Below are 20,864 nucleotides of genomic sequence, written 5' to 3'. Positions count from 1 at the left end.
GCAGATGAAGAAACTACAGGACAAAGAGGACTGATAGGGATTTGTAGTTCTTTAAGAACATTTTTTATTTTCATGTGATGGTTAAATGGTAAGTTTGGGACTGCGGGAGAGCAAGATTAAAGAGGTTTAAAGCATAATGCTCGCCTCTGTGTCTTTAATAGAATCAAGACTCCCTGAGCTGTAAGCCTGGATCATCTCCATTGTACTGGTTAGTGTTGATTGATTCTAATTCTTCTTAAAGGAGTTTGTCATCTGCTCCTTTCACAGTTGGCCTTGCATATATATTTACTATAAGCTTGGTGGTATTCACATCAATATCTCATCTCAGAATGTCAGTAGAGGAGGAACACTAAAAGTATTCCTTTCAAGTCGTTTTTAACCAGCGATATCAGACAATCACTTGGGTGATCCCTTATGCCCTTTATACCTAAGTATTGAGAAAGCATTATAGCCCTGTTTATCTTTGGGTTCTAGCTACCAAGTTTATTGTAAGCGAATAAAATAAATATCTAAAAAAAATCTTGACAATCTTTAGCTCAGCGTTTTCCCTGTACACCCGCTGTATTCCATGATAGTAGTTCAAGAAATGGACCCTTGTATCCTGTAAGGAAGGCATGGTTATCAGGAGCTCGACAGACACAAGAAGTACAATCCAAGGGTGTTTATTGAACAGTATATGGGTGCGAAACGCCTAATACAAGCCTAAATCTAAGATAGGAGCAAGCTACGACCATCAAAATAAAGAAAACGCTGTCCTAGTGGTGTCGTGTCAAAACAAAATGGCTAATGCGAATAAACCTATTGCCAAATCCTTGCTCTATATAACAAAAGGGTGAGGCAAATGATATGTATAACAAGAGTGTAAATCAAACTAAAATGTCCAAAAGGGTTTCGGTAGTTCAGGACTGCTGAACGAATACATTCCCTTCCTCACATTGCATCACGAGACAAGGCAGAACAGTGGCATGGCTGTGAGCACCCCTTGAGTCTGTAGGCATTAGGGAGCCGTCTCCTCCAAAAAGGCAGAATCCCCCGAATCAATGTCTTTTGCCTGATTTTTCTCAAGCTCTCACCATGGAGGATTTACCTGTTATTTGGCTTTCTCGTGATACCCCTTTGTTGGGTTCACCTTTGTCTTTACACCATTGTTCAATCACTTTATCAAAATACAGGATTCACTTTTTGCTTGCTTACACTTGGCATCCCTCCGTCTGGTTCACTGCAGCCTTCAAATCATAGTTCAGTTAACTTTACTAGTTCTACTAACTTATAGCGTTCAGGAATTAATGTCTTTTTAAACGGATATTTGATTCACTCAGATCCCCCTCCGCCGGGCTCAGGCCTTCCTCTGTAGGCAGTTCTGGCTTCCCTCGATTAGGCATGAAACTTCAAACCGTCAGCATCACTCTAGTTCTGTTGCAAACTTTCACACTTTCACTTTTACCTTCTTGCCAGTTCGATTGTTTTCCGATAGGCGATCGTGTCTCGTTGGCCCACTCTGTTATATTGTAGCAAGTGCATTTACTTTTCACAATTCAGCTTCCCTTTCTCATGGCTGCCGTCCTACACGCAACCCACAATACTGAATACAGTTAAAAGGTTTATACCGGCCTCCTCTCCGGAGGCCTTCTGCTATCTGCAGTTCCTTTCTCTTCTTGTCAAAAACCTTTTACTGTAAGAGGGGGGCCTTGTACCGTTGACTTTCTCCTACTATGACCACTTTGACTGTTCACCGCCTTTCTTAGTTATTTTCTTTCGTGGATTCTCTCGCGTACAATCTCAGCATTTTTCCATTCTTGCTACAATGTGCTTTCGCTCGTGGTTTCTCGACTACCCAACAAGTACTTCAAACGTTAATGTCTTATTCATCAGAAGCTGGTCTCCCGTTTCACTCACCGGCAGCGGCTTTTAGTCTTTCAGAGTCTTCCGTTTAGTCAAGGCTTTCAGCCCAGCGCGGCTACCCTCCTTTCAAGTCCTCGCAGCGCACATGAAGGAGGTTGCCCCTTTGGGATTCTGCAGCTACTTTCAACTTGCAGCTGGTAGGACCACACCCTTTCGTTCGCCTCCTGGTCCCTCTTCTCTGCCTCCATAGTCTCGTCGTGTTCCCGCGATTTCCTGCCCTTCTGTTCTGCTGGTCTTGCTGGCTTCGGTTGCTCTTCTCCTCTTGCTCTCCGCGTGCTCTCATGCTCCGCCTTTTATCCCAGTGGGGAAAAGGTACCATGATTCAGGTGTGAGTCATTATGGGTAAGTTCCATGACCCTTTCCTGATCCTGATGTTACATGTCCAACGAACTGGTTTTTGTGAGTCTGTCTTTCCCTGATGCGCTTTGTCCGTGCAGCAGTGTGTGTATAGGAAAGGGGGGGAGATAAAGTTCCTAGATAGTACATGGAATGAGGGTGTTCGACAGGGAAATGGGTACAGGGATACCGCGTGTCCCTCCTCGGGGTGCCCTACTCCCCACAGACCCCTCATTCAGCCGATCCTCCTGCACTGGTCCACCCCCGGGGTCTGGATCCAATAGTGGTTGGCCATGTCTCGGCCACCTGAATGACAGATCCCAAGGGACTAGTCGGTGAGACACACTTTGGTTTCTCAGTATGATTAAAAGAGGCATAATAACATCCTCCATATTGGCATTCCATCAGGATACACAAAACCTCAATAAAATGGTGAAATCAATTGCACTAGCTAATGGGCAAATATACCCCTGCCAATCCAACTGGCTATCCCTTTTATGATGGCTTGAAAAAGCATCCCACGTATTTCCTTTTAACGGATGATCCCATTGCTTAGGAGGAATATTTACTGACAATAAAGAAACTATATAATGAACGGTATCCAGACATTTTTTTCGACAGGAATTCTGCCGAAGTGCTGTACTTTGACAGAATTCTGCTGAAAAAACTCATCTAATTATATCGGGGCGGGCGGCAGGTAGGGGTTAAAACGGGTGGGTAGGGGACTAGGGTAGCGGGATTAGTGTAGGGAATGGGTGCGATTGGAGGGAATGTTCCCAAATTAAAATGGAAAAATCTGTGAGGTTTTTTGTCAGAAATCCAGCCAAGTAAATTACTTCGGCAGAATTCCTGTTGAAAAAATTGCATAGAACCGAATGAACAGCAAAGTGTACAAAAACATAATAGCTTTACCTGAGGAAAATAAACTAGGATCCCCAAATGATTACCAAACAGACTATTGTGCCATTATTTGCAGGACAGCACACTGCTTGAGTAAAAAAAAAAGCAGGAAGAGGAAGACCATATTCATTTTTTAGGGGTGCAAAACTGACAATCACAAAGACTGATTAGAAACTCTCCCCCGAAGGGCACAGGTTAAAAAGCACATCAGGTAAACCATGCTTAACCCAGCCGTAGTAAGAGCTGTAAACTACTTCTTTGAGAAGATATGCACCAAGCACACCATGATCCTCTCCTAATCGGAAATCATCCTGTGCCCGACTCCATGTTTGCATCTCCAACAGTAAAGAGGCTGCACACCTGCTTCCATGTAAATTGATCCAGCAGACAAGGAAAGTAGACACTTAAAAATAAAACCTAGATACTGCAGCACTTTAACTATAAGAATTGCCAATGCCTTGGCCTTATTAGTGTGGCGTATTCCCACACAGTGTGTCGATTCTTCCAGTGGCAGTGCTGCTCCATATGGTATTGTGCTCAATGCTTCCTGCATCTCTGCAACTCCAAGGAAGGGATTCCCAAGCCGGTTTCAGCATGTGTACTTCCCTGGTGTGTACAGATCCTCAAACATCGATATTTTTTTTATGGTGCCAGTATCCCATTCAGTCCTGTGACATGGAATCCCTCTTTAAGTGTATCCTAACTGATTAATCAAGATATCTAGCGGAACCACATAAAAATCAGTCTGGTTCTACCAAGGTTGACCAAATGAGGTTATTCTAAAGGGAATAAACCTCCTGCTGCGCATGGTTTCCCCTGCTAGGTGAGAAGACTGGAATCCAAAGATTCCAGCATCGCTTTGAGGTTTGTCTCTCATCTTAGGCAGAGTTACAGTAGCACGTCAGTCATCGGTTTCAGGTTGCTTTTCTGTGCCTTGCGTCGCATTTCTCTGACTGGCAACTTTTAGCTGCAGCTTTGTTCATCACATAGGAATCTCGAATGCTGTGTGATATCAACCACCAACACATTTACACACATTCAGTTTCCTTTGATTTTTCCCTTCCCTGTTTAACTCCCTGGATGCCGCTTCAGCATTGAATAGCAGGCCTCCTTTTTCACAAACCAGATCTAGTCTTGTATGCCACCACCCCAGGTATCCTGGGCACAAAGTAAGCAAAGCTGTATATGGTCACAACCATAACCTTTCACACAATGGAAACCAACTTTAGCCTGTGGAATCCCCTCTGAGTTTCTAATGTTAGATTTCCACCTTGGTGCTCTGGGTTAGGGAACAGCGTAAAGATTGCTACTGTTTTAATGTTGCAAGGTATTGCAACATAGTCTTGCTGCCAAGTTGCAAAATATGCACTCTACACTAGCCATTGGCTAATGATAGTAGACGCTTGGCGAGTAAGAAATGGTGTGCTGCCTGTATAGCATCCAAGTGGCAAATCACATTGTATGGCTGGCTTGTAACTTGAACTTGACATTTTTACCCATGCAATCATATCATAGGGGGTATCCCTCATCTGACAGAGCAAAGTTATTTGCTCAGGGAAACAATGTATTGCCTTTGGAACACTGCCAAGCTAAGAAGCTTACAGGCTCTGAGAGCAATACATAGTTGTGCCACTAATGAGGCCTTATAAGCGGTCTCACTAAAGGGGAAAAACGTTGGTGAATAAGACCAGGAAAAAACAAAAATATTAAGGAGTTCAAACCAGAGGCAGAGCTCAGGCATTTGGCCACTCAGAGGGTTCGTTAGATTCCCCACTAATACAGCTTCTGGAACAGTGACCACCTTGACTGTTATGCACCATTCCGTATTTCATCTCTATTTTTGCTATCACAATCCATACATTTTGGTCCTTTGACATGCTCTAAATGATCTTCTTATTGCTATTTAGCCTTCAATCTTTTCAGTACACTCGCTGTGTGCAGCTGACTACTTCATGGAATGGGTGCCATAGGAGGATCAGAAGTGCACTATACAAAAGCTGTAACATAACATAACCTAACATAGCTGTTTGAAGGTGTATCTTTTATAGTGTGTGTTTCAATGCAAAAAATAGTAAAAATGATTTTCACCACTAATTATTACATTGGTTGTATAAACGTTTTTATTTTTACCTACAGATTACGAGAAACACTACACCAATGTATAGGACTCCAGAAATGATTGATCTGTATTCCAACTTCCCTATTGCAGAAAAACAAGACATATGGGTAAGCATTTTCTTCTACATGTATATTGGTTTGTCAGTGAAGTCTCATATTGGCTATCACAATATGTGTATTTCTTTTTTAAAATGTCTTTTTATTGGCATTTTAACAAGCAAACTCCCCACTTCAGCCCCCCACCCAAACAACCAGGGAAAGCCCCAGGGTATGTCTGTTCACCCTGTTCCCAAGATGAGATTCCCTGTTGTCGTCATGCAGAAAAGCCATAACCGACTCCATTCCCTTGAAAAACTTGTCTGATTTCCTGGTACGTGATCCTTTCTAACGGCACAAAGTGCCAGACCTTAGCCAGACAGTCCTGTTAGTGTGGGGGATCTTTGGATTTCCACTTTTGCGCTATGACCAGAAGGGCTGCAAGGCTGAGTATGACATAGGCCTCCCATCTGCGCTTCAGCCAAAGTCTATCAATCTGGTCCCCATACTAAGTAAGCCTTCCTGAGGGCCTCTTCCGCATTGAGTTACGAACATTGATTTCATGCTATTATTAACCTTCCAATACTCGCCCATTTGCGGACCACTCCACCAGATATGCATCCAGTCCCCTATGCACCCACATTCCCTCCAGCAGTTCTGGGATACGGAAAGATACATCTGGTGCAAGTGCACCATCGTGTAGTTTGTTCCAGAACTCCCTAATTTGTATAGCTTGAGTCCATTTAGGAATGTCTTGCCTGAGGTGTTCACTGTGTGTGTTCCCATTTAGCTTTATGCTTGAGCCCGGGATCCGTATCTGCATCGCATAGCCGCTTGTATAAACTGGAGATGAGATGTCTGTCACCTGTATTCGCTGTCAAGAATTTCTCCAGTGCCGTGAGGGGCGTGCTGCGGGCGTTCGGTTGGTGGTGGAAGAGAGCCTGTGGCGCCGGTTAGCGGGGGAAGAGAGCCAGTGGTGAATTTGGAAATATTGTAATCAGTCTCCCTCTCTCAGCTCAATTTAGTTTTGCATATAGTAAAGGGCTTAATCTGCACCCCTTGAAACATTTCCCTAAGCTTAGTGCATCCCGCCAACTTCCATCTTGGAAAGATACCCCGTTCCAGCCCCAGCGTAAATTGGGGCTTACCAAATAGAGGCGTGAATGGGAACGAAAAGGGGGGGTAGTACATTGAAATTTAGCTACCCTATCCTGCCCGTCTTCCACTAATTTTGTTATCTCTGAGACATGCATGTTCGATGGGCGACCTGCTTAGTGACTAGAGTACCTTTCCTAGCGGTGTGCCACCACTGCCCTATCCATTTGCACCCACCTCTTTTCAGAGCTTTCCGTACACCACTCCTTAAGCACCCGGAGTTGGGCTGCCCAAAAGTACATTAGGAAGTTCGGCACCCCTAGTCCGCATTTGTGTGTGGGCCCCCTTAGGGTTTTCAACACTATGCAGGAGGCTGTATTATGCCAAATAAAAGGTGCAAGCAGTTTTTCCAGCGCCCTAAAAAAGGATTGTGGCACCGGAACCGGGAAAGCCTGGAAATAATATAAAACTTTGGGCAAAACCAGTCTTTATCATGTTTATCCGCCTTAACCATGAGGCAGACATGGGGCCCAATCAATGCATTTGCTGTTTAAGAAGAGCAAGCAAGGGTTAATAATTTGCAATGTATGACCCTTTCAGGGTCCTCATTTGTGTGTCCCCCAATAGCTTTATGCCCCCCTTGTATACACTGAAAGTGTCAACCCCCTAACCTGCTGGAGCCTCTCCCACTCCAGTGAAAGTTTCAGGATTTCAGACTTAGTTGATTTTGAGGCCTACTACAGCTCCAAACTCTTCGATCTCTCGCACCACTCCCTTCTGGGATTTCTCTGGGTCCTTGAGGGTAAAGAGCATGTCATTGGCGTGCGCCATTACTGTATGTTCTTCCGTACCGTACGGAACCCCCCTGACTGCCGGACATGTCCTTAATCTGACTAGAAAAGGTTCTAGGTAGATAGCATATAGTAACAGGGAGAAAGGGCACCTTTGTTTCGTTCCCCTCTCCAGGGGGATCGGTTGGGAGAAGTAGGCGAGCACACTGGTTCTGATAGTTCGCCCGAATTTTATTCACAAATCCCGCTCGGACCCGATAGCCTCCAAATAGAAAGGACCATTCGACTCTGTCAAAGTCCTTTTCGGCATCCAACGAGAGCAGAATAACCGGGTCTCCTTTCTGTGAGACCTTCTCTGAGGTGACATGCCCTCTATATGTTGTTGTGAGTCTGCCTATGCTTGATAAACCCAGACTGATCGGATGAATCTCTTATGGCAAGAGGGTCTCCATTCTATTTGTCAGAATCTTCGTGTACGTTTTTGCCTCAACATTTATGAGGGCTATAGGCCTGTACGATTCGCACATTGTGGGGTCTTTGGCTGGTTTGGGAAAGAAGATAATCTACACCTCTTCCATCGTTTGGGAAATACAGCCGCTCTCGCCAAAGGAGTTATGTAGACATGTGAGCATGGGTGCTACCGTTTGTTGATATGCCTTATAAAATGCTGCTGGATAGCTGTCTGGCAACAGGGCTTTGTTCAGTGGGAGTTGCCCGATGGCCTGTAGCACCTTCGGTTGTTATGTCCCCCTCCAGTGTTTCCCAGTCCCCCGGGGAGATACTAGGCAGTAACCGTGACTGTAAAGTGATCCAGATGGTCAGATTTGCATAGGCTGAAGTAAAAGTTAACAAATTGCTCCATTATTTCGGGATTGGTCGTGACTCTCACCCCGCTGGGGTCAACAATCCCCTTGATCGTTTGCGAGGTTTGCCTTTGTTTGAGCTGCCTTGCTAAACTATCCGTCTTGTTGGCTGCAGGAGGTCTAACTTCCCCTTTGCATTCCGATATACCCTCTGCAATTTCCTGATAGGATCGGATGCCATCCTCAACATAACCCCTTCCTGCTCAAGCTCCGTTTCCAGGGCTCTCAGTTGTTTACGCCTCAGAGCTCCAAGAGTGACTAGATCACCTCTGACTGTTGCCTTGAAGGCGTCCCAAATGACATCCTCAGATGCTTCTGGGGAAGAGTTTGTTTGAAAGTATGCCTTGATCTTCCCTTCCAGGACTGACTCTGCCAAGACCTCCCTGTGACAACCCCAACTCCACAGACCCCTATTTTTACTCTGCTGGAGGTTTAACGTCCGTGAAATAGGGCCGTGATCTGATAACGCGATTGTGTGAAGATCTACTTGTGCTATCCTGCCCAAAAGAGTGGCGGAGGGACAGTCTATCTGCAAGAATGTGTGATGTACATGGGAATAGAAGGTAAAGCCCGGCTCTGGCCCTTGCAGTGATGTCCATTCATCCTGCAAGGTGAGCTATATTCTTCTTGACGGCTTGTGAAGGAGATGACTGACGGTATATTTTCTTATCACTTCTATCTTTCTGGGGACTCCACCCCAGATTAAAGTCTCCCATGACCAACCGCTCCCCCTTTGCCATACGTTTCTAGATCTGTAACTACTGATCTCAGGAAACCATCTTGCCCTGAAATGGGGGCGTATATGGATGCCACTGATGGCGCCCTTTCCTTCAACTGCCCGTGAATCAATTATCTGGGCCTGGTTTCCCTGCCTAAGTGCATTTAGGACCCCCACTGCCTTACCCCAGGCGTTCGCTTGTAGAAATGATGGATATTGCTGTAGCTTCAGTTTGTGCCTGTTCATGTGCCTAATATGTGTTTCGAATTTATTGTGTCCTCCCACGTATTATATATTTTTTAAAAGTTTTTATTAATTTTCAAACAAACAATAAAACCAAACAAACAGTGCATGTTTCAACAGTTCCATTACACTTTTTTAAAAAATTCCTAACCACTACTCCCACTACCCCACCCCCCTTGCGAGTCCATTACATTGAACCATCAGATTCCACACCCTGTGGTTCGGTCTCCTCCTCAACAGGTTGTCGGGTCATCTAATGACCCAAACAGTCTGGCTCTCAGTGATTTCCAGGCCATCAGGGACTCATTCTCCTCCTCCCCCCGTTGCTACATGCTTCTTGCCATGCTATGGTTTCGGCTTCTGCCCATTTTTGCAAGTCTTTCCACCACACCTCTATCCTCGGCACATGGCATGACTTCCATCCCATGGCAATCCTTCTCTTTTCAAGCACATAAGCCAGGTCCCTTAGTTTGCTTACATGCCTGAGTTTCCGTGGTCTGGGGAACCCCCCCCCCAGCAGACAGGCCCACACCGTATCCACTACTATCTTGACCCCTCTTCCTTCTAGTTTCTCTTTTACTCCCCTCCAGAACCTCTCTATGATCGGGCATGACCAAAACATATGCACCATGCCCGCGTTTTCTTCGTCGCACTTGGGGCATGCTTGCCGACCTGCATTCTCAAACCTCGATATCCTCCAAGGCGTCATGTAAGCCCTGTGTGTTATGTAAAGCTGTATCTGTTTCAGCCTCGCGTTTCTAGACACCCTCTTATGATACCTTTGCACCCGTTCCCACATCCCATCTCCCATTTGGGCCCAACCTCAGTTTCCCAGTCCATTCTCAGCTGTGTGACCTCCTTCCCCAGTTTGGACATCAACATCTCATACAGCCTGGAAACCTCATGGCCCCCCTCAGCTATATCATATATCACGTCTATGGTGTCATCCAGTTCTTCCTCCAGCACAGTTTCGGGCCTAGTTCTCCTAATCCTCTGTACCATTCTGTGATACGTAATGTACTGGCCTTCGTGCAACCCAGCCTCCTCCCGCAGCCCCTCAAAAGTAACACAAGAGCCCCCTGCCAAATATCCCCCATCGTTGCCACCCCAGCCGGCTCCCAGTGGTTCCGGAGTATCAGTCGCAGCTGAGCGTCTACCCCTGTCAATACTACCAATGGCATCTGCGGTGAGCATGGGGACGGGTTCCCCATCAATTGGCATGCCCTGCGCCACACCTTCAACCCCAGTAGCATCATTTTAGGGCGCCCCACCATCTCCGCCAGGGGTGCCCACATAACTTCTTTCAAATAAAAAGGTGCACAATCCCGCCCAAACAGCCTAAGTTCGGAGGTCTCTTCATCAGATATCCATTTGGCAACATATTGCAACTGACTCGCCACATAGTACGCCTCATAATTGGGTAACTTTATTCCCCCTTTATCATGGACGTTCTGAAGCTTCCTTAACGCCACTCTGTTTCGCGTGCCATGCCACAGAAAGTCCCTACACATGCTATTCAGTTTGGTAAAGAACCCTTTAGGAATCAGGTACGGAATATTCCCGAAGTAATGTAGCAGCCTCGGCAGGACCACCATCTTTAGCATCGCTCCCCGCCCCATCATAGCCAAAGGCAGCTTCACCCAAAACCGCATGCATTTCTCAATTTTTTGGATTGCCACCTCTGTATTACACCTATGCTCTTCCCCCACGGTGTGATATATATCTATCCCCAGGTACCGAAACGTATTGACTGCCCACGGTACCTGTAAAACTGGTAACCTCTCCGCTGGAACCCCTATATACCCCCAACGGGAACAGACTAGAATTCTGGGGGTTCACCGCTATGCATGATAGCACAGCATATCTCCCAAGCACTTCCAAAATGTACTGGAGGTTCTCCTCCGGAAACTGCACATACAGCAACATGTCATCCACATATAGGGAGACCAAATGCCGCTCCCTGTTCACCTCGATGCCTATGGTGTCATATTGCTGCCTCAGATAGATCGCGAGAGGCTCCAGGGCCACTATGTAGAGCATAGGAGACCACGGGCATCCTTGTCTAGTACCCCTACTAAGCTGCCACCTCTCTGATATCACAGATCCCGTCTTTACTCTGGCCAGCGGTTCGCTATACAAAATCTTCGCCCACCTTACATAGCCAGGCCCTAACCCATAGTGTTTCAGGGCCGCCACGGCCACTTGACGTGAGTCGAAGGCCTTGATCGCATCCAAGGACACAATTGCCATTTCCTCCTCACTTCCACTGCCAAACTCAATTATCCCCTGAAGTCGCCTATGATTGTTGGTGATGTTCCTATGGGGGACAAAGCCCGTTTGATCCGGATGTATTAGCTTACCAATGACCCTTTTCAGTCTATTCGCCAAGACCGCTGTTAATATCTTGCCGTCCTGGTTTAGCATTGACAAAGGTCTGAAGGAACCACAGCTGCGCCCTGGTTTATTTGGTTTTGGGAGAGGTACTTTAACAGCCTCTCTCAGTGACTCTGGTAAGCGGCCCGTCTCGAACGCCTCGTTTATCATTTCTAACAGCGGGGGGAGGACCTCTTCTATATATACCTTGTAAAATTTGCTTGGGAGCCTTTCTGTCCCCGGGGTCTTGCTAGTAGGCAACTGCCTCACCACCTCCCCCAGTTTTTCCAGGGTGATCGGGGAATCCAATTCCTTTTTCCTTCTAGCTTATCTTGGGCATCTCCATATCCTCAAGCGTTTCTTCCATCATTACCCGGCTACTTTCCCCGTATAACACTTTATAATAATCCACAAACGCTTGATTAACTCCCTCCTGGGTGTCCTCTACGCTACCATCTTCCCTCTCAATAGTTCTGATTGTGGCTGTGGAGGTCTCGCTCTTATATAACCACGCCAAAAGTCTACCCGGTTTGTCACCTCCCGCATGCTGTCTCTCTATGTACCTTTTATAATTACGGTTGCACAACCTCTCCCAGTAATCCGCACACTTTTGCTGCAGCTTAAGTATCAGATCTAGCTTCTTCGCTGTATCGCCACCAGCATTTAAGGCCTCTTCCAATTTAGCTTCCGTCTCCCTCAGTTCAGTTGAAACCCCACCCTGTAGGCCCTTGGATTTCGCCATGGCCGCCCCCCTCATAACAACTTTAAAGGCCTCCCATAGTGTCCCCGCCGAGTCCACACTCCCAGTGTTGGTTTCGAAATAGTTTACTATCGCCTCCCGTAAATCCTCTCTAAAGAAGGGGTCTCGCAACGCCTCCGCTCGTAGGTACCATGTCGGGATCCTCGCCCTCGGGGGGGCAGTATTGCCACGCAAGAATCAGGGGCGAGTGGTCCGAGAGGACCCTGGCCCTGTACTCTATGTGCGCAATCTCCGCTATAATTTCAGGTGATGCGAAGACCTAGTCCAACCTTGTTGATAACTGCTGTGGGGCAGAATAATGCGAATATTGCCTTTCCCCAGGGTGCCACACTCTTCATGCATCTTCCAACCCAAAGTCATCAAGCAGTGTCTGTAGCGCCCTGGCTGCAGGGGCCGGTCTATCCAATTTCCTGTCCGATCTGTCCACCCTCGGGTTCAATACACAGTTGAAGGCCCCTCCCCAGATCACCGCGCTTCCCATGCACACGCTCAGGTTCGCACTCTGTGTCCTAAAGTACGCCGCCGTGTTCTGGTTCGGGGCGTACGTGTTAACAATACTTATCTCCCTATTCTCTACCAATCCCCTCAGCATAACCATCCTCCCATCTGTCTCAGCCACCACTTGCAACCGCTGAAACGGGACATGTGGCGCCACCCATATAAGTACTCCTCTTGCGTAGGCCGAGTACGAAGAGCCCACCAACACCCCCTTCCACTTTCCCGCAACCATGTCCATCCTCTCCCGTGTAAGGTGGGTTTCTTGTAGCAATGCAATATCTATTTTCTGCCTGCGCAGATACAGCATAACCTTGTTCCTCTTTAAGTAGCTATTAAGCCCCTGCACATTCCATGTGAGTATTTTAAGGTCCCCCATGGCCTGGTATGATCCCATTCCCTCCCCCCCAGGTGCAGTGTAACCTTAAGTTCCATTCCAATCTATATAGGCTCGCATCCTTTTCTAAAACCCTGTTAACCAAAAACACAACAAACTTCCCGCTCCCTCTCCCCCCCCCCTGCCTCCCATCCCTTCCCCAACACTCTCCCCTCCAACTGTTGCCCTGCTCCATCCCTGGATCTCAGGCTCCCCCGCATCTAGATCTTTCCGGCTTTCGCCTGTACTCGAAGCTCCGCAGGTTGAGGCTGCCCTAGTGGCCAACCTACTATAGCTACAACTACAATTCGGGGGGTAGGGTGCTACCCCCCTGGCGCTCCAATAGCACATCAAAGAACTACACATTCCTATACAGTTTAAATGTATGTAACCGCCACTATATTCAAGTCCATCAAGTATCTCACAATCCGCAATATGTCATCGAATCTCAGCCTCCTACAGCCAGTCCCATCGTTCTCAGCCTTCGCCTAGGCGCCCTTGGGATGTTCGCTCGCCGCCATAGCAAAACGCATACCGTGCCTGAGTCACTTTTCACCTCCATTTTGTGTCTCCTCCGTGTCTTGACTGGGGCAGCCCTGCAGATCCAACCACGTTGTTGCTTCTTCCGGAGTGTCAAAAAAATGCATCTTGCTCTTATACACGACCTTCAATTTCGCAGGGTACAGCAGCATATATTTTATCCCAGCCGCCTGCAGCCTCCGTTTGATAGTTACATAGCTGTAACGCTGCCTTTGGACCAGCATAGTGTAATCCGGGTATGCCGTGATAGTGCTCGAGGCCCTCTCGATTGTTCCGCCTTTCCGAAAATACTCCAATATTTTTTCCCGGTCCTTATAGTTCAGTATTTTGGCAATTATCGCTTGTGGAGGGGCCCCTGGTCTCGGCTTCCGCATGAGGGCTCTATGTGCACGCTCGATCACAAATCCCTGTGAGAGTGTACCGGCCCAGATTCCTTGTAGGAGTAAGTTCCCGATGTAATCAGTCGGGTCCTGGCCCTCCTCGCCTTCCGGCAAACCCACCACGCAAATGTTGTTTCTCCTTGCTCTCCCTTCTGCTTCTTCTGCTCGAGACTTCAAGTTGGCCACCTGTTGCTTGAGGACATGGCTCTCCTTTGTATTGTTGGTGCTGGTGTCCGTGTTAGATTTCAGCGCGCCCTCCAGGCTGCTTGTGCGTTCTGCCAGTCCCCCCGACGTCTTGTCTCAGCAGGGATACTTCGATGCCCACTGCTTCAATTTTAGCCTCCAGGGAAGTACGTAGGTCCATCATCGCAACCCCCCAATATTCCTTCAGCTCCGTAATGGATTCCAAAATCTGATGATTATCAGCCGATGTCGCGCCCTCAGCCTGTGCCATCGGGCCTTTGGTTGCGGTGGCCGCAGGAGACAGTTGTGCTTTCACAAAAATGTCCATCGTGGGTTGTTTGTTCTTATTCTTGCCCACGGCCCCTCGCGCCGCCATTTTTGGTTTTTGTTGGGTCTCCCTATCACGATTCAGCAACCAAGTGTCTCCCCAACCGTACTTTCCGCTCTTTACCGACTGCCGCGGTGGTCTTCAGGCAGTCGCAACCTCCACCTCCTCTCGCCGCTACTAGTTCAATGCTGAGCGAGCGCTTCTCGTGCTGGTCGTGGTGCGGCATGCATTTTCAAACCTCTGCTGCCAGCACCCAGGCTTTCACGACTCAAGGCCTACAGCCCCCAGGGGTTTTGTTCTGCCTTCACCTCGCCATTGTGGCTCTTTCCCCGTGGCCGCCGCTTCTATTCGTCCTCTTCGGGTATCCTAGTTTCGTTTCTTTTGTTGTCGGCCATCTTGTGTGACAATGGACTGAACAGCCGCCGTCGTTCGTCGAACAATTCCTCCAGACTCCCGCTTACGATTTTCTTGATCTTCATACAATGAGCGAAGCAACCATTCCCATGCGTGTTCGATCGATTCTGGAACCAATGGCGCACTTTCAAAGGTAGTTTGTACGGATCATCTGGCGGATCCTCCGGGGCTACACAGGAAGCACGTCCTACTCCATGGCTGCCCAAGCCACACCCCCCCACGTATTATTCCTCATTTTATGATAACTATCCTTCCAGCTTCAGCTGCTTTGGAATTTTCTTTCGATGGCGTGCGCTGTGTGCCGTCTCGTCGATGTCCCTCGAGGGCCTCCATTCACTGTAACGTCATCATCAGTATAAGTAGCACATGCAGTGCCCGTTGGCCTCAGTTACATTTTTCTGAGCTAACCCTTCGAAGAATTAAGGCATGCTTTGGTTCTTCTGTGAACTATGATAAAAAATGTTTTCCCCCGTCGACTCCAACGCCTTAGACAGGCTTCAGGAAGTGCCAAGACTGTAGATCGAAGATGTCGATCACCAACCCCCACTCCATGTCTGTGGTGTCTTGGTACTGGTCACCCTACCTCCGACTGTGGCTCCTGTCAGGCGATGACTGAAAAAAGGCTCTGAGAACGTAAAGGTAAATTGGCGGTGCAGAGGTTGCTTTTGAAATCTCATTCGAAGAGTTGAAAAAGGATGAGGATTCTCCTCGATGTAAAACATCTAAATGGTCTCGATCGAGAAGTCGATCACACCATTCTAGGTCGGCTTCTTCGAAGAAGGCCATGAAACGGCATCATAGGTCACCTTCGACCTGCAGTGATTCCTCGGCTGAGGTAATCCAGTGTCCAACTAAAAAGTACTCCCCAGCTAAATGGAATGCATTTTGTAATGAAATGCTCAAAATCTTCGAGAATGCAGCCCCTGACCCCCTTGAAGGACAAGCAGAAAGCCCATACCCCTGTTGATCTGCAAAAAGACGACAAAGGGAAGTCAAAATCTTCGAAACCGAGCCATAAGCCGGTTCTGCATCGAGAAAGATCTCGATCTGATGAGAAATAGTCGATGGCTTTGACAAGTCGGGAATCCAGTCCATCGAGGGTTCCTTCGAAGAAGCCTAAGAAGTCGACAACGCTGTCTCCTTCGCCGACACCGTCAGTGTCCGAGCCTTTGACACCAGTATCGAAGTCAACGCTGACAGTCGACCTCGACTTTTAAGTCATTGTTGACGATTACTTCAAAATTGTCGATGCCAGTGGTAATCCAGGAAAAGGTTTTCAAACCTTTGCCACCAAAATGTTTTTTTTAAATTTAAACTTTGACATTTTCATAAACATGACAGAATCCAGGCTACACAGCCACATTTCAAATCTCCTGAATCACAATACCACCTACAAAAATTGCAATTTAAGCTTCCTACACAATGTGTTTTAAATGGAGACCCCCCCCACAACCAAACTCCCCCACCGTCCCTTTCCCGATCCGACCAAAGCTCCACTTTTAATCACATACTATGTTGCATTGTTATTTTTTTTATTCAAATAATCACTGTTCAATTCCAGTTCGGCTATGATTCCTCCCAGTTTTCCTCGCTTGAGGTCATGCTTCCCAACCAATCCCCAATCCCCTGATATGTTTCTGAACCCCCAATGTATATATGCCCAACAGAAGTTCAACCAGTCTGCCTCAATCGATGCTTGGTCCCCATTGAGTTCTCATATTATTTGTCTCATCACGTATATATTTCGGCTACATTTCACCCACTCCCTCTTCCCTGGCAACTGAGCTCCCTTCCAACGTGTTGCCAAGCATGCCCTTGCTGCCAGGAGAAGGCTGTGTGCCATTTGCAGCACCTGAATATATTCTCCCTCTTGTTCCTCCAACCCAAAGAGGACCAGCATTGGAGCTTTCATTCTATGAACCCCGTCCAGATCCCTGATCCAGCTCAGAACTTCATCCCAGTAGGACTGGACCACAGAGCATAGCCACCACATATGCCAATAATCGGCTCTCGAGCCACATTCATGCCAGCACATCGGGCTCACATCCCGTTACATCCTCGATAGCTTAAACAGGTCATATTGCCATCTATGTAGTAGCTTCACCGCGAGTATTTTATATTGACATGAAACTGAGGTTTTGAAGGCTCCATTCTTATCCACGTTTGCGGGTCCAGTTCCACCCCATTGCCCTTTCCCACTTCATTCTCAACCCCTCCACTGTCCCCTTCCTCGTGTCTACCAAGGCCTTGTACAGCGCCCCAATCACGCCCTTTGACTCCATAAGTGTGTGCAGTAGTTTCTCGAAGCAGGTGAGCTTCCTTTTGTATCTTACCTTTCCATGCCTCCATAGTCAGGCCTCCTCCAATTCCAATATCGTAATAAATGTCCCACCCTTTCACATTTGTCTGATCATTTCCAGGCCTGCCTCATACTTTGTCTGAAATCTGGAGGGATCCGGGAATTCATCCCGAACTCCCGGAACCCAGAGATGCCCTAGGGGTGAGGGCCATGTCACACTGGACATCCCTTTACCCTGTCGCCATTTGCTCCAAATAGTGCCCAGGATTGGGTGCTCATGTATCCTATGTAGCAACTGTGCCCTGGGCACCCATAGCCATTCTACCACGTTGCAGGGTGATGATTGTCAAGTGCCACCCATTGTAAGTCTGTCCTCTAAGATGTGGGATCAATACTCTTAACTGAGTGGCCATCGAAACTGAAAGATGGGCCTAAAGACATGTCCGAAGACACGCCACAACCACCGGAACCTCAAAGACTTTTCAGAGAGCCCTGTGTCTTTCTTGGACATTAAGGGAAAAATCTTGACGTTCTAGAGAAGATCAACTAGAAGAGCCTTTTCCACCTCTAGACTCCTCTGGCTCCTCATTATCGACCAGGGAGAAGTTTGAGGGGTGTATGACTAGGTTAAAGAGATTTGTGAATTTCTCCGAAAAATTCGCACACAAGGCCTCGAGAGGAGAGCCTTTTTACTCATCTGCCAACATTTCAAAAGACCTTTGTTTCCTTTCAGGAGTAAGAGTCTTATGACTTCACTGATGATGAAGTCCCTGTGGACTAATTCAATCCAGATGAATACCCCTTTGGGGACCCTGTGGGTGATCCCATTGACACCACAGAGGGTTGGGAAGACTACCACGGCCAGCCAGTCGACCCTCAGCCTTGAGCATCACCTAATCCAGTGCCGGAACCAGACACCCTGTGCATGAACTCCCCTGTAACCCCCCACCCCGACCACCACACCTGCTCGACGGGCCTCCCGAGTTGACGAAAAGAGGGCTTTCAACGCTATCTTAAGGAGGGCAGCGGAACATTTCCAGATTGCTACTCAGGAAGCTGTACCAGAAGCTGATTTTGTCAAGTACATCTTAAAAGAAAAGCCACTTGCCGGCCAAGCTATTCCATTGCTGAATTCAATCAAAATACGCTTGGCTCCTTCATTGTTCACACATGCCCTAACAAGGGCTGTCAATTCTAGAGTCGAAACTGTTTCGCCCTTCCCCTTCTGATCCCCTCTACATCAGGGGACACGCTACTCCAGATTCCCTGGTAGTAACTACAACCAGGAAAAGGGCGGGGTCCCCCTGTCCACAGGGAAGCGGCCCCTGACAATGAGTGCACAAGGTTATATGCACTGGGGAAAAGAGTCACAACTGCTGCAGCATTTTCCACTCACATAGCTAACAACACCACTTTGTTGGCTAGCTATTCAGGCGCACAATGGAATATGCTAAAAGAGGGCCTTCAAGAAGTCCCCGAACCGCTGCAAGCTCGCCTCCTTTCCATTGTAGCTGAGGGCCAACAGGTTAATCACAGTATTCTGAAAAATACTTTGGATGCTGCAGAAACAGCTGGCAGAACCTTAGCACAAGGTAAACTCCTAAAGAGGCATGCTTGGTTACGAAACTCTGGTTTCAAACCAGAAACCCAACCTTCATTGATAAATAAGCCGGTGGAGGAGACAAATTTATTCGGCAAAGCTATTGATGAGACACTTGAAACAGCTAAGAAGGAAAACGACACCCTCAAGACCCTGGATCAAATCTCCCAAAGGCCTTCACAAAGAAGAGGGGGCGGTTCTCGACGTTCCTTTCGTGGCCAATCTCACTTAGCTCACAATCAATGGCTCTGGAAATAACTGGTCCTTGCTTCATGGAACCAGCTATGCCACTCAGTATCACCCAAGAGGTCAACGACGTGGAAAAGGAAGAGGCCGAAATTCCACCCCTAGATGCTCCCCAGCCTCAGGTCAGAAATTACCAGCAGATCCGGGCCCCCTCCCATACCTCCCTGGTTGGGGGCCGGCTAACATCATTTCTTCAAGCATCGGAGGGGATAACAGACCAGTGGGTACTCAAGACCGTCGGCCAAAGGTACTGCATAGAATTCTGCCGGACCCACCAATTCAGACCTCCACGATAAGACGCTTGCCACCGAACACCTGTGCATCCTGCTGCAAGAGTTCGAGATCCTGCAGGAAATGGGTACCATAGAAGTCGTACCTCTTCTACAGGTAAGCAAGGGTATTTATCCAGTATACTTCCTTGTACCCAAAAAAGGATCTCACTGTGTGCCCGGTACTAGATTTGTGCCCAGCCAACACATTTGTCAAACCTCAAATGGTCACTCTGCAGGAAGTAATTCCCCTGCTAACACAGGGCGACTACATGGCAACATTGGACATGAAAGATGCATACTTTTATATTTCAATGTTGCCTGTACACAGAAAATACCTCAGATTTATGATAGCAGACAAGCACTATAGTTCAAAGTACTTCCCTTCGGCATTGCCTCTGCACTGAGGGTATTTACAAATGTACTGGCAGTGGCAATAGCACATCTGTGCAGGCTATCCATCCCAGTTTATCCTACTCTTGACGACTGGCTGATAACAGGGGATTCCTACGGAGCATGCCTGTCAAAAGACGATAGACTTCTTATTCAGCCTGGGATTCTCCATCAACGAGAAGAAATCCAGCTTAGACCCCAGTCAAGCCAAGCAGTTCCTAGAGGCTCTAATTCGAATAAAGGACGGCCTCCTCTTCCTCTCAATATGTAGCAGTCTGGAGGGGACGGTACGCGAGGCCATGCGACTTTTATGGATGATGGCGTCCTACATTTATTTGGTTCCTCACGTGCGGTTGCGCATGCGTCCGATGCAAGAGTGGCTCAACAGCAAGTGGTGTCAGGCCAGCGGACAATGGGACGATCTAGTGGTTGTATCGCCAGCCCTCTTTCTCTCCCTGCAGTGGTGGTCGAGGTAAAACCTCTTGAAGGGAAAGTCCTTCACCACACCCGCAGTAGAAGCCACTCTCAAGACAGACTCATCTCTCATGGGGTCGGGGGCTCACCTGCTTCAGCAGACTGTGCACAGCGTTTGGTCCCCAGAAGTAGCATCCAACCACATGGAGCTGTTAGCAATATTCAAAGCTCTGAAAGCCTTTCAGACACAGCTGTGGGGAAAGACTGGCCTGATCATTATAGACAGCACCACAACCATGTACTATCTGAACAAACAAGGGGGCACTCACTCTCCAGTGCTGTCCAAACTGTCCCAGAACATTTGGAAATGGGCTCTCGAACACCTGTTCCAGGGGAACTCAAATCTTCTGGCAGACTTACTCAGCAGAGATTTCCCGCTAGACATGCAGTACGAATGGCGATTACATGAAGACATTGCCTCCAATGTTTTCGCAGAATGGGGTTTCCCAGAGATCGACCTGTTCGCAACTCTGGAGAATGCTCGATGCCAAGATTACTATTCCAGGTACCCCCAGAACCGCTCCAAGGGGAACGGACTCTGGATCACATGGTCAGGGAAATTTGTTTACGGTTCCCCCTCACCCTCCTGACTTCCCTACTCAACAAGATGCACCAGGAACCAGTCGCCATGATATTGGTGGCACCCATGTGGGCCCGCCAACCCTGGTTCGCTCATCTGATCGAGCCAGTGAGACTACCTTGCCCATACAACATGTTATCTCAGGACAAGGG

At 47.8% G+C, this 20,864-nt stretch overlaps 1 protein-coding gene across 1 annotated transcript in view; it reads left to right on the top strand.

Annotated features, from left to right (window-relative positions):
- The window catches only part of GAK (cyclin G associated kinase), a 2,243,070-nt gene that overhangs the window by 337,502 nt on the left and 1,884,704 nt on the right, over positions 1 to 20,864 (top strand). Inside the window, exon 7 of the mRNA XM_069626358.1 lies at positions 5,275 to 5,364. Coding sequence (XP_069482459.1) covers positions 5,275 to 5,364 — 90 coding nt within the window. The remainder of the gene's footprint in view (positions 1 to 5,274; positions 5,365 to 20,864) is intronic.

This window comes from Ambystoma mexicanum, chromosome 6p (genome assembly GCF_040938575.1).
Source record: "Ambystoma mexicanum isolate Mex_15411 chromosome 6p, UKY_AmexF1_1, whole genome shotgun sequence".
In the NCBI taxonomy this organism is placed as follows: domain Eukaryota; kingdom Metazoa; phylum Chordata; class Amphibia; order Caudata; family Ambystomatidae; genus Ambystoma; species Ambystoma mexicanum.
This window is presented reverse-complemented; position numbering and strand designations above follow the sequence as displayed.